This window comes from Entelurus aequoreus, linkage group LG01, assembly GCF_033978785.1.
Source record: "Entelurus aequoreus isolate RoL-2023_Sb linkage group LG01, RoL_Eaeq_v1.1, whole genome shotgun sequence".
Classification (NCBI taxonomy): Eukaryota; Metazoa; Chordata; class Actinopteri; order Syngnathiformes; family Syngnathidae; genus Entelurus; species Entelurus aequoreus.
The window spans coordinates 84,742,169-84,756,520 of record NC_084731.1 but is presented as its reverse complement, the minus strand read 5'-3'; the positions used below and the strand labels follow the sequence as shown (position 1 = coordinate 84,756,520).

At 41.5% G+C, this 14,352-nt stretch overlaps 1 protein-coding gene across 1 annotated transcript in view; it reads right to left on the bottom strand.

Moving 5' to 3' along the window:
- Positions 1-5,994, bottom strand: part of LOC133658011 (FERM and PDZ domain-containing protein 4-like) — a 123,559-nt gene extending 117,565 nt beyond the window's left edge. Inside the window, exon 1 of the mRNA XM_062059636.1 lies at positions 5,846-5,994. Coding sequence (XP_061915620.1) covers positions 5,846-5,937 — 92 coding nt within the window. The 5' untranslated portion in view covers positions 5,938-5,994. The remainder of the gene's footprint in view (positions 1-5,845) is intronic.
- Positions 5,995-14,352: the final 8,358 nt, after the last annotated feature.

Genomic DNA, 14,352 nt, shown 5'->3' with positions numbered 1-14,352 from the left:
TATAAAACAGTTACATAGAAACTAGTAATTAATGAAAATGAGTAAAATTAATTGTTAAAGGTTATAAGTGGACCAGCAGCATGCACAATCATGTGTGCTTACGGACTGTATCCCTTGCAGACTGTATTGATATATATTGATATATAATGTAGGAAACAGAATATTAATAACAGAAAGAAACAACCCTTTTGTGTGGATGAGTGTAAATGGGGGAGGGAGGTTTTTTGGGTTGGTGCACTAATTGTAAGTGTATCTTGTGTTTTTTATGTTGATTTAATTAAAAAAAATAAAAAAATGTAAAAACCCGATACCGATAATAAAAAAAACGATACCAATAATTTCCGATATTACATTTTAAAGCATTTATCGGCGGATAATATCGGCAGGCCGATATTATCGGACATCTCTAGTATTTATGTAGTTTGATACAGTAATTTTCCTCGACTGATGTACTAACATCATGTGGTTTATTTTGTACATATGTAGCATCATCTACAAAGATACAAATAACTGCTATTGCGACATCCAGTGGACACATTTAGAACAGCTATTTATTTTAATTCAAAAATTTCAGGTTCATTTTTATACTTAGCAAACTCTTCCCGCAGGCCGGATAAAACCTGTTCGCGGGCCTGATCCGGCCCTCGGGCCGTACGTTTGACACCCCGGTAATATAAACGTTCTTATTTATTAACGAGCCAAAACAACAACAAGCTGCTCTGCCACACACACACACACACAGAAGTCCCTTTGGTGCCCTCACAAACGATAAGAAATCACAAAAATCTGTGCCCCATATTGCTACAATAACAAACATTTCAAAAAGTAAAACCCGCCCACATTACCATCGACAAAGGAAGAGCTGGCGAGCAGCTAGACTGGGGGAGCCTAGCGCTTGGGGACGACTGGAGATAACCCAATTGAACGGCCTCGTACAATTTCGGGTCAGGATGGTCCTCAGTTGGATTGAGGCCCCCGTTCATTTGGTCGTCTCGTGTTGTCCTAACCCTAAGTTTGACGCTGTCTGCTATGGGGCTTGATGTAGCCCAAGGTGGATGGTTAAACCCCATGCCGGACATCCAACTTGGGGCATCCTCCGTCCAACATGGGACACCTGCCACAAGTTAGATTTGTTAAACAGGACCACTATGTTTGACATCCACTGTGGGCCGCTTCCAAACCTGAGTCTATACCTCCTGGGGTATTCCGTATACAGGCCAGGTCTGCCAACTTAGGGCTCCTAGCAACTTCTTCTCTGTATGAAACTGCCTAAGAAAACAGAGGGAGAGAAGGGAGGGATTGGGGGGAGGGGCTGTGTGTGTGTGTGTGTGTGTGTGTGTGTGTGTGTGTGTGCTTCGAAAGAGGCGCCACTGAACGAGAGGTAGCTCTTCCCCTGAGCTGTGAAATAAGTCAGTGTTTTTCAACATTTTTTCCATTGAAAAAATCCCGAGGCACAAGAAAATTTAAAAAAAAAATTAAACTCAATAGCCTATATTGACAATATTAAGTTGTCAAATACCTGGCACAATTGTTTGATATGAGAATAGAATAGAATAGCATATATCTTTATTGTCATTGTACATTGTACAACAAAATTGTAAGCAAAACTAATTTAGTGCAAATTCATAACGCATAAAAAACATAAGAACATAGATGAATAGGTAAAAAAATATATATTAAAAAAATGATGGTTTAAAATATGACTTTAAAGGCCTACTGAAATTATTGTTATTTATTTAAACGGGGATAGCACATCCATTCGATGTGTCATACTTGATCATTTTGCGATATTGCCATATTTTTGCTGAAAGGATTTAGTAGAGAACATCGACGATAAAGTTCGCAACTTTTGGTCGATGATAAAAAAAAGCCTTGCCTGTACCGGAAGTAGCGTGACGTCGCAGGTTGAAGGGCTCCTCACATTTCCCCATTGTTTACACCAGCAGCGAGAGCGATTCGGACCGAGAAAGCGACGATTACCCCATTAATTTGAGCAAGGATGAAAGATTTGTGGATGAGGAATGTGAGAGTGAAGGACTAGAGTGCAGTGCAGGACGTATCTTTTTTCGCTCTGACCGTAACTTAGGTACAAGCTGGCTCATTGGATTCCACACTTTCTCCTTTTTCTATTGTGGATCACGGATTTGTATTTTAAACCACCTCGGATACTATATCCTCTTGAAAATGAGAGTCGAGAACGCGAAATGGACATTCACAGTGACTTTTATCTCCACGACAATACATCGGTGAAGCACTTTAGCTAAAGAGCTAACGTGATAGCATCGTGCTTAAATGCAGATAGAAACAAAAGAAATAAGCCCCTGACTGGAAGGATAGACAGAAGATGGGGACGGCGTGGCGAAGTTGGTAGAGTGGCCGTGCCAGCAATCGGAAGGTTGCTGGTTACTGGGGTTCAATCACCACCCTCTACCATCCTAGTCACGTCCGTTGTGTCCTTGGACAAGACACTTCACCCTTGCTCCTGATGGCTGCAGGTTAGCGCCTTGCATGGCAGCTCCCGCCATCAGTGTGTGAATGTGTGTGTGAATGGGTGAATGTGGAAATACTGTCAAAGCGCTTTGAGTACCTTGAAGGTAGAAAAGCGCTATACAAGTATAACCCATTTATCATTTATTTATCATTTAAGATCAACAATACTACTATCAGGAGACACCAAACCAAACACTGGACCTGTAACCACACGGTTAATGCTGTGCCGCCTGTTGAAGCCTAGCAATGCTGTTGCTAACGACGCCATTGAAGCTAACTTAGCTACGGGACCTCGTCAGAGCTATGATAAAAACATTAGCGCTCCACCTACGCCAGCCATCATCTGCTCATCAACACCCGTGCTCACCTGCGTTCCAGCGATCGATGGCGCGACGAAGGACTTCACCCGATCATCGATGCGGTCGGCGGCTAGCGTTGGATAGCGCATCTGCTATCCAACTCAAAGTCCTCCTGGTTGTGTTGCTGCAGCCGGCCGCTAATACACCGATCCCACCTACAGCTTTCTTCTTTGCAGTCTCCATTGTTCATTAAACAAATTGCAAAAGATTCACCAACACAGATGTCCAGAATACTGTGGAACTTCGAGACATTCAAAAGTTTTGTTTCCATGATTATCCGTCCGAAAATTCCTTTGGACAAAACTCTCCCGCTAGTCTGTCTTTGCATCGGACGTACATCCACCACGATATATTATTGGCAATAACATCCTGTTCGTAGCGCAATTTAAGATAATTTCTTGATGCTGTTTGCTATTTAACATCAGCATCACAACAGAGCTTGGCTGTTAACTTGTTAGGAGCCACAGACGCCTGGAGTGACGTCGTAGGTCAGTCGGAAAATAAATACTTTATCCGAGCTAAACGGAAATAGACGCTGTGATAATGAGATATTTTTAAGTGTTCTTTTTAAATCCATAGTCATGTTTAAAGCAGTTAGTATTTTCCCATGTAGTGTGGCTTCTTGTGACCTCCTTGCTTTCATCTTACGTCCGCTAGTAAACTCTTTGTTTTGTCTTAAGGGCTCCTGTTTGTTGGCTCACAGAGCGGTTTTGGCCAGTTCCTTATCCGTTTTGAAGAAGCAGCCGCGCTCCTTTCTGGGCGAGAGGGGCTGTTTCGGCTATACATAAGCTGACTCTTTTTTGTTTGGATTTAAACCTCGCTTGCTGATGCTAAGGTTGCATTGTAAGTAGAGATGTCCGATAATATCGGACTGCCGATATTATCGGCCGATAAATGCTTTAAAATGTAATATCTGAAATTATTGGTATCGGTTTCAAAAAGTAAAATGTATGACTTTTTAAAACGCCGCTGTACGGAGTGGTACACGGATGTAGAGAGAAGTACAGAGCGCCTTTAAGTGCCGGCCCAATCACATAATATCTACGGCTTTTCACACACACACAAGTGAATGCAAGGCAAAATTGGTCAACAGCCATACAGGTCACACTGATTAACACTGTTACAAATATTCGCCACACTGTGAACCCACACCAAACAAGAATGACAAACACATTTCGGGAGAACATCCGCACCGTAACACAGCATAAACACAACAGAACAAATACCCAGAACCCCTTGCAGCACTAACTCTTCTGGGACGCTACAATATACACCCCCCGCTACCCCCTATAAACCCCGCCCCCCCCAACCTCAACCTCCTCATGCTCTCTCAGGGAGAACATGTCCCAAATTCCAAGCTGCTGTTTTGTGGCATGTTCAAAAAAATAATGCACTTTGTGACTTCAATAATAAATACGGCAGTGCCATGTTGGCATTTTTTTCCATAACTTGAGTTGATTTATTTTGGAAAACCTTGTTACATTGTTTAATGCATCCAGCGGGGCATCACAACAAAAGTTAATTCCACGACTGTATATATCAGTATCGGTTGATATCGGAATCAGTAATTAAAAGTCGGACAATATCGGAATATCGAATATCGGCAAAAAAGCCATAATCGGTCATCTCGAGTTGTAAGGGCTGGTCTCCTGAAGCTTCAGTAAAAATGTACCATTCTGTCTCTGGGGTCCTTTTTACTCAACATACTGTATATGTCCCTTTGAGACACTTGTGATTTAGGGCTATATAAATAAACATTGATTGATTGATTGATGTCATCCAAAATAATTTGGGATTGACCAGTGTGTTTTATTCTCTGAGAGGAAGAAGACGCCCCCCCCACTATACGGGAGGCACATGGCGTATGATCAATAGTTGCATTAGTGAGAATGCATGGATACCCGGACTTCACACGTAGATGTGAAAATACCAAAAAATTAACTATTCGAGAAACCAGACTAATTTAGTGCAAGGAAACATAGTGACTGAGAAGGGACTAGTGGTGTGGTGCACTGCACAGCAAGTAGTGCTGTGTGCGTTTTCCTTCAGAAATGAAAGAAGGAAGCATTCATACTCAGAGACAGGGTTCGCACTGGCTCCATGTTAAGTCGGTCAATCTAAAAGTTCGCAAATGGAGAGGTTTGAAACTTGAGGTTCCACTGTAGTTGAAATACTGTGTTGATATTGTCAAACTTAATCTTAAAACTCATTTGTATAATCTAGCCTTTAAATAGACCCCCCCTTTTTTAGACCAGTTGATCTGCCGTTTCTTTTCTTCTCTCCTCTTCTCCCCTGTCCCTTGCGAGGGGGAGTTGCATAGGTCCGGTGGCCATGGATGAAGTGCTGGCTGTCCAGAGTCGGGACTCCGGGTGGACCACTAGCCTGTGCATCGGTTGGGGACATCTCTGCGCTGCTGACCCGTCTCCGCTCGGGATGGTTTCCTGTTGGCCCCGCTGTGGACTGGACTCCCGCTGATGTGTTGGATCCACTGTGGACTGGACTTTCACAATGTTATGTCAGACCCACTCGACATCCGTTGCTTTCGGTCTCCCCTAGAGGGGGGGAGGTTACCCACATATGCGGTCCTCTCCAAGGTTTCTCATAGTCATTCACCGACGTCCCACTGGGGTGAGTTTTTCCTTGCCCGTATGTGGGCTCTGTACCGAGGATGTCGTTGTGGCTTGTACAGCCCTTTGAGACACTTGTGATTTAGGGCTATATAAATAAACATTGATTGATGATTGGAAACTAAATAATACATTTAAAAATATACATTTAGTACATGTGATCAGTATTCGATGTACTTGTACCTAAAGTTGTTGGATTTCCTCGTGACCCGGACATGACTTCCTGTCCTGAAAAGCATGGATTTCCTTTCGCGTCCCAAAATCTTGACAAAGCAGCAGTAATGTGCCGGCTTGGTAAAAAGAGAAGTTAACCTCGGCCCTGAGGCCATTTACTGTATGTTGATAAAAGGCATTATATGTGTTGCCTACTTTGCTTGGTGTGAGAAGCGGCTTGAAAAGCTCCTTTGATGCTTGAATGGATTCTTTGATGACCCTCGTCCTCTCTGCGGCCTGGCACACATCAAAACCTGCTCGCTGGGACACGAGACTTTAAAGTCCACTCATCATTTGCTACGGGTCTGAAGAAAGCCGGCCTGCGGACAGTAGAGACAAATAATGTCGGGTCCTTTCATCAGAGTCGATTTCATTTTCCTGTCACATTTCTATTTAGAGACACAAGCCACTTTAGGGTGGGCTGGTTGCACGTCGCTCGGAATCAATTCGGATGCCAGGTTTGATTTGGCAGCACGATACTATTTCATACGGACGGAAATCTATGCACAAACATCACCAAAACGTTGTTTGTTTGCAACTCATTCGGGAGAAGTCCGCGTATGGTCCTTTTTATGGTGTTTGGAAGAAGAGCCTTTTGGTTAAAAAAAAAAAAAATGTAAAGAAGATGGTTTATTCCACGACTGCAATCTTAACTTTTTGAGTGTGTCACAGTTACTCTCGAGTAGTGTTGTCCCGATACCAATATTTTGCTACCGGTACCAAAATTATTTCGATACTTTTCGGTACTTCTAAATAAAGGGGACCACAAAAAATGGCATTTTTGGCTTTATTTTAACAAAAAATCTTAGGGTACATTAAACATATGTTTCTTATTGCAAGTTTGTCCTTAAATAAAATAGTGAACATACAAGACAACTTGTCTTTTAGTAGTAAGTAAACAAACAAAGGCTCCTAACTAGTCTGCTGACATATGCAGTAACATATTGTGTATTTATCATTCTATTATTTTGTCAACATTATTAAGGACAAGTGGTAGAAAATTTATTATTAATCTACTTGTTTATTTACTGTTAATATCTGCTTACTTTCTCTTTTAAAATGTTCTATCTACACTTCTGTTAAAATGTAATAATCACTTACTCTTCTGTTGTTTGGATGCTTTTCATTAGTTTTGGATGATACCACAAATTTGGGTATCAGTGCGATACCAGGTCGTTACAGGATCATACATTGGTCATATCCAGGGACATATTTCCTGAGTTTATAAAAATAATATGAATTTTTTTTAAACGAAAGAAGATGTGATGCCAAAAAATATTGATGCAATCACAGTAGTTTCGATTAGATACGCTGTTGTACTTGGTATCATTACAGTGGATGTCATGTGTCGATCCACCAATGGCGTGTTTAGCTATTCCTCGTCCTGCAGGGATGATACTTGTAAGAAACGTACTTTATTTGTCGCCATGGAGGCGAGGATTAGGGACTTAGAAGTAGATACAACACTGCCAACGGCAAATGGACGTTAGCCGCTAGCTAGCTAGCCATGTCTTAAAGCACCTCTTCCTGAGGGCGTTTCAGTGTTATAACTTCACCTTTATCTTTAGTTTTTCAACCAAAATGCGCCCGTTATCCCTTTTCTGTCTATACACTGTGTCCCACTAAGGGTGGCCCTATGAACAACGCCAACACTGTCATAAACATGTGCCATATAGTGAAACCACACTAAACAACAACGACAAACACATTTCGGGAGAATATTTGCACCGCAACACAACATAAACACAACAGAACAAATTCCCAGAATTCCCTGCAACAGCAACTTTTCCGGGACGCTGCAATTTACCTGCCACCTAATCAACGTTGTGTTCTCCTTTTCTGCTACCCCGGTATGGCTACGGCGCAACACTTCCCGCTTTTATCATAAAAAACAATTCACTGAAAATTGGTATTGTATCGGTTCAAATATAAACAATACAAATCCCTAGTCAGGAGCCTCTAAATTTTTTGGGGGGGAAAATACTGCATATTTTAAGTTTTGGCCATGAACAACAGGGTTTTCTTTGACAAAAAGGGGAGATTTTCATTGTCGTCATGTTAGAACAATACACCAGCCTGCAGCTAGGTGGCAGCAGTGGTCACTCTGACTAACATGCTCCCTGTTCTACCAAGTAGAAGAAGAAAGTACACAGGAGCACGTGTGCAGAGATTATGAAGGCGAAGAGATGGAGAAGTTTGTGACAGAATGATATAAAGAATATCTATAAAGATCATAAAGAATGTAACTCAGACTGTGTGTTGTACGGACGAATACAGAAATATTATCAAGTCCTCAACAGTCATTTATTTTCGGGGGAGGTTATGACTGAAAAAAATCTAAAAACCGAATCATGAAAACCGAGATGAATTTAAAATGTATTATGTAAATCAGGGGTGTCAAATTCATTATAGCTCAGGGGCCACATGGAGGGAAATCTATTCCCAAGTGGGCCGTAGTGGTAAAATCATGACATGATAACTTAAAAAAAAAAAAAAGACAACTCCAGATAGTTTTCTTTGTTTTACTTTGGCCAAAAATAGAACATTATGAAAACGTACAAATCACAAATAATCCTCTGGACAAAACACTTCAGGTTTGTTGAAAATCCTGAGGAAATTGGTGCAGCTTCAAAAGACTTAGTCTCAGTGCATCTACAAAGCCAGGATTAAACTTTGAGTCACAGTCTTTCTGGGATTGAACAAAAAACACAACATGTAAACTCTTCTAGGTATCAATCAAATCATGTCCGCGTATCAATCCAGTGCTAACTCAACAAACCGTAAGAAACGGAGGTAAAAACTATTCAAAAGGGTTAAGTTCACTTTTCTCGTATTTGACAGAGACATTTTAGGGCAACGAGGATGCCAAATAGCGATGTGTTCCAAGCAGAAGACATAAAACGGCAGGTTTTAAGTTTCATGTGGGTCGAGGAGGAGGAGGAGCCACAGTCACCCTTTACTGTGTACCTCTTGCTTAACCCCGGTATAAACTGTTTGCTTGTGTAACTGATTTGGGTCGGCACAATGATGAGACTTTTTCCACTGTTCTCAGCTTTATTTCTCTTCCTTCCAACCTGCGGGCGACAATCAGACAATGTCGGTATCCCGTCTTTCTTTGGCTTACGCCCTCAGCCATGTACAAACCCCGTTTCCATACGAGTTGGGAAATTGTGTGAGATGTAAATATAAATGGAATACAATGATTTGCAAATCCTTTTCAACCCATATTCAGTTGAATGCACCACAAAGACAAGATATTTGATGTTCAAACTCATAAACTTTATTTTTTTTTTTGCAAATAATTAACTTAGAATTTCATGGCTGCAACACGTGCCAAAGTAGTTGGGAAAGGGCATGTTCACCACTGTGTTACATGGCCTTTCCTTTTATCAACACTCAGTAAACGTTTGGGAACTGAGGAGACACATTTTTTAAGATTCTCAGGTGGAATTCTTTCCCATTCTTGCTTGATGTACAGCTTAAGTTGTTCAACAGTCCGGGGGTCTCCGTTGTGGTATTTTAGGCTTCATAATGCGCCACATATTTTCAATGGGAGACAGGTCTGGACTACAGGCAGGCCAGTCTAGTACCCGCACTCTTTTACTATGAAGCCACGTTGATGTAACACGTGGCTTGGCATTGTCTTGCTGAAATAAGCAGGGGCGTCCATGGTAACGTTGCTTGGATGGCAACATATGTTGCTCCAAAACCTGTATGTACCTTTCAGCATTAATGGCGCCTTCACAGATGTGTAAGTTACCCATGTCTTGGGCACTAATACACCCCCATACCATCACAGATGCTGGCTTTTCAACTTTGCGCTTATAACAATCCGGATGGTTCTTTTCCTCTTTGGTCCGGAGGACACGACGTCCACAGTTTCCAAAAACAATTTGAAATGTAGACTCGTCAGACCACAGAACACTTTTCCACTTTGCATCAGTCCATCTTAGATGAGCTCAGGCCCAGCGAAGCTGACAGCGTTTCTGGGTGTTGTTGATAAACAGTTTTCGCCTTGCGTAGGAGAGTTTTAACTTGCACTTACAGATGTAGCGACCAACTGTAGTTACTGACAGTGGGTTTCTGAAGTGTTCCTGAGCCCATGTGGTGATATCCTTTACACGCTGATGTCGCTTGTTGATGCAGTACAGCCTGAGGGATCGAAGGTCACAGGCTTAGCTGCTTACGTGCAGTGATTTCTCCAGATTCTTTGAATTCTTTGATGATATTACAGACCGTAGATGGTGAAATCCCTAAATTCCTTGCAATAGCTGGTTGAGAAAAGTTTTTCTTAAACTGTTCAACAATTTGCTCACGCATTTGTTGACAAAGTGGTGACCCTCGCCCCATCCTTGTTTGTGAATGACTGAGCACTTCATGGAATCTACTTTTATACCCAATCATGGCACCCACCTGTTCCCAATTTGCCTGTTCACCTGTGGGATGTTCCAAATAAGTGTTTGATGAGCATTCCTCAACTTTATCAGTATTTATTGCCACCTTTCCCAACTTCTTTGTCACGTGTTGCTGGCATCAAATTTTAAAGTTAATGATTATTTGCCAAAAAAAAATGTTTATCAGTTTGAACATCAAATATGTTGTCTTTGTAGCATATTCAACTGAATATGGGTTGAAAATGATTTACAAATCATTGTATTCCGTTTATATTTACATCTAACACAATTTCCCAACTCATATGGAAACGGGGTTTGGTACACACATTCATTCATTAAAGACCTCATTTCTACTGAAAAACAAACAAAATGTCGGTGGAATCGTCCGACCGAGATTCACCCTCAGCCATGTAAAACTTTTCTGTGAGGGGAAGAAGGGAGGGGCTACAAAACCCTGGAGGACTACAGGAGCTCAGGAGGGACAAAAAGATATCAAACCGCCCTCTTACAGGCGATCAGAAAAGAGAACTATTTCAAGATAAAATTCACAAACAAAATATAATACATAACAAAGGTGTATTTTAACTCCGTTACACCTGCCTAACAGAATTGCTATTGTGACATCCAGTGGACACATTTAGAACAGCAGTTTCTTTCGTTTAAAAAAAAAAAAAGCAACTCATCAAGCGGGCCGGAAAAAAACCTACGTACGTTTGACACCCCTGATGAAAATCCAATGAATGCTTTCCAGACACCAACAAATATCAACACACAACACTTTTTTATCGAGAATGATTATATTTTTACGTGCAAAAACTATGTGAAATGCAAAGCACGGAGGCAGATGAACCTATTTTATCTGATTTTCAAGGTTCGTCACACTTGCTGGTTGAAAGTTCTACCTTGACCTACTTTCTGCGGTTAACTGAATGTATTATTGTGTGTTTCTAGTTGAAGTTGTCATAACTCTTTTTACTTAGTTGTTCTGTCAACTCCACAACAATAGTCTTCCTGACTAGAGGCCAACGTCACTTTTAACAACACATAGGTTCCATTGCACGCGGACTTTGTGTGTTTACTAGTTAAAAACAAATGAAAAACTAATGTGTGCTTGACTTACAGTACATAAGGATTTTGAAGGATGGGAAAAAAATCCCCCAAAAAGTGCAGGTCCCCTTTCCTTTAAGCAGCTTTTTCATAAAGGTAAAACAAAAGTTGCAATGTAGTTTTTCAATAACATGGCTCGAGATTTTACGACTCTGTTACCAGTTTTTTATCTGTTCTATGTAGGGTTGTACGGTATACCGGTATTAGTATAGTACCGCGATACTAATGAATCATATTCGGTACTATACCACTTCTGAAAAGTTATAATACTGAAACGCCCACTGGAAGAGGTGCTTTAAGACATGGCTAGCTAGCTAGCAGCTAAAGTCCAGCCCCAGGAAATATGTCCCTCGACACATGAAGACTTTGAATATGACCAATGTATGATCCTGTAACTACCGTACTTGGTATCGGATTGTGGTGTCATCCAAAACTAATATAAAGTATCAAACAAGAGAAGAATAAGTGATTATTACATTTTAACAGAAGTGTAGAAAGAGAAATTAAGCAGATTTTAACAGTAAAAGAACAAGTAGATTAATAATTCATTTTCTACCACTTGTCCTTAATAATGTTGATAAAATAATAGAATGATAAATGACACAATATGTTAATGATTATGTCAGCAGACTAATTAGGAGCCTTTGTTTGTTTACTTACTACTAAAAGACAAGTTGTCTAGTATGTTCACTATTTTATTTAAGGACAAACTTGAGGTAAAAAACATGTTTAATGTAGCATAAGATTTTTTGTTAAAATAAAGACAATAATGCCATTTTTTGTGGTCCCCTTTATTTACAAAAGTACCGAAAAATATCAAAATAATTTTGGTACCGGTACCAAAATATTGGTATCGGGACACCACTAGGTCTATGTAACTTTTAAGAATAAACATTCACAGGTAAAAAAGCTTTTTACATGTAAAATGCAAAATACAGCAGTTGCGTCCATTCATGTCTTGCATAATTTTCTCTGAAATGTGTAACTGTTACACAACAAATGTCCACCACAGAGGACGCTGGTTCTCAGGAGGATATCGATCCGTGCAGAGGAAAGTAATGATTACGCGCACGTGTCAGCCGTCATCAAGAAGGCGTTGCTCTGCATCCCAATGTGCGGCATAGTCTCGCTGTCCTTGAATCGTGACCTTGGACTGTGTTGTTATGCATTTGATGTCCGCTGGAATTGGTAGCACCTCTTTTTTTTTTTATCTTCACAGGACACAAACCGTCCCTCCGCTTTGTAACGAGCGTCACTGTTTTAAATTAGAGTGATGGCCCGCCAGGCTTGAAGGATTAAAGAAACTACAGATACTTTAATTGCCTGGAAAAACCCACATCCAGATATGCCACTGTCAGATTCTGTGGTACGGTTTGCATACGCCCTGGTTTTAGTAGGATTTGGTTTTAGGTAATAGCTTTCACAAGTTTGGACACACCTTCTCATTCAATGTGTTTTTCTTTATTTTCATGACTATTTACATTGTAGATTGTCACTGAAGGCATCAAAACTATGAATGAACACATGTGGAGTTATGTACTCAACAAAAAAAAGTTGAAATAACCGAAAACATGTTTTATATTCTAGTTTCTTCAAAATAGCCACCCTTTGCTCTGATTACTGCTTTGCCCACTCTTGGCATTCTCTCGATGAGCTTCAAGAGGTAGTCACCTGAAATGGTTTTCACTTCACAGGTGTGCTTGAGGAAACTTACTCTGATGTCAATTCATGACAAAATGGAAACATTACCCGAGACCTTTGCACGGTGTCTCAGCATGCAACAGGGTACCCAGCTCTCCATCATTCCCCAGGATAAAGTGCACGCCACACTTTTGCACACACGCACACACACCCGGTGTCTCAAACAATGAGATCACATAACGTGATTACAATCCGACCAGCAATCTTTCGCTTTGTCTTGAGGCCTAATCTGATAGGCTGGAGGAGGGAAGCAAGGAAGCATGAGGATGGGGATGAGGGAAGTGTGAGGGTTGAGATGTGGAAAAGCAGCTACTGATTTGTATTCCAGGATGAGACAAAGGTACAACGCAGGAGTTGAGGTATAGGTCAGGCAAGGGGGCTGATTGAAGAATGTGAAAAGGGCAAGAGGAGGTGAAAAGACGAGTAAAAAGGCTTCTACCTTCTTAAAGTGCAAGCACAAACCAGAAGACTCAGAGTTGCTGAATAGCAAATATTGCATGACAGCGAGCGTCTAAGGATAGTTGCACTGGCTTTTGTGTTTTGTCATTTTTTACACAGCAACACCACCCGAGACGGTCCACCGTATAAATAAGTGGATTGAGCGAGTGCCATCATAATATCATGTTCGGAGGAGATCTGAGCTTCATTAGTATCCATCCATCCATCTTCTTCCGCTTATCCGAGGTCGGGTCGTGGGGGCAGCAGCCTAAGCAGGGAGGCCCAAACTTCCCTCTCCCCAGCCACTTCGTCCAGCTCTTTCCGGGGGATCCAGAGGCGTTCCCAGGCCAGCCGGGAGACATAGTCTTCCCAACGTGTCCTGGGTCTTCCCCTTGGCTTCCTACCGGTCGGACGTGCCCTAAACACCTCCCTAGGGAGGCGTTCGGGTGGCATCCTGACCAGATTCCCGAACCACCTCATCTGGCTCCAATTTAATCAAATCAACTTTATTTATAAAAGCACATTTAAAGTTGACCACAGGGGTAGCCAAAGTGCTGTACAGTGGGCAGGTTAAAAGATAATAAGAGAACCGAGCAAACACTACACAACACAAACAGAGCACGATAAAAAATAAATAAGTAAATATATAAAACATAAAAACAGGTTCACAGCAGGTGTATTATGGGACGCCATAGCAGGATGGAGATCACTCAGTGTTAAAAGCAATGGAATAAAAGTATGTTTTTAAGAGCGATTTAAAAACAGGAAGAGATGAGGCCTGTCTAACACTCAGAGGTAGGTCGTTCCAGAGCTTGGGAGCAGCAGCGGCGAAAGCTCTGTCACCTCTAAGCTTCAGCCTTGTGTCAGGGACCGTCAATAGCAGCCGATCGGCTGATCTTAGGGATCGGGGGCGGGGGGGCAGTAAGGCTGAAGGAGGTCGAAGAGATATGTTGGAGCGAGGTTGTTCAGACATTTAAAAACAAATAATAGGAGTTTAAAATTGATTCGGTAACGCACAGGGAG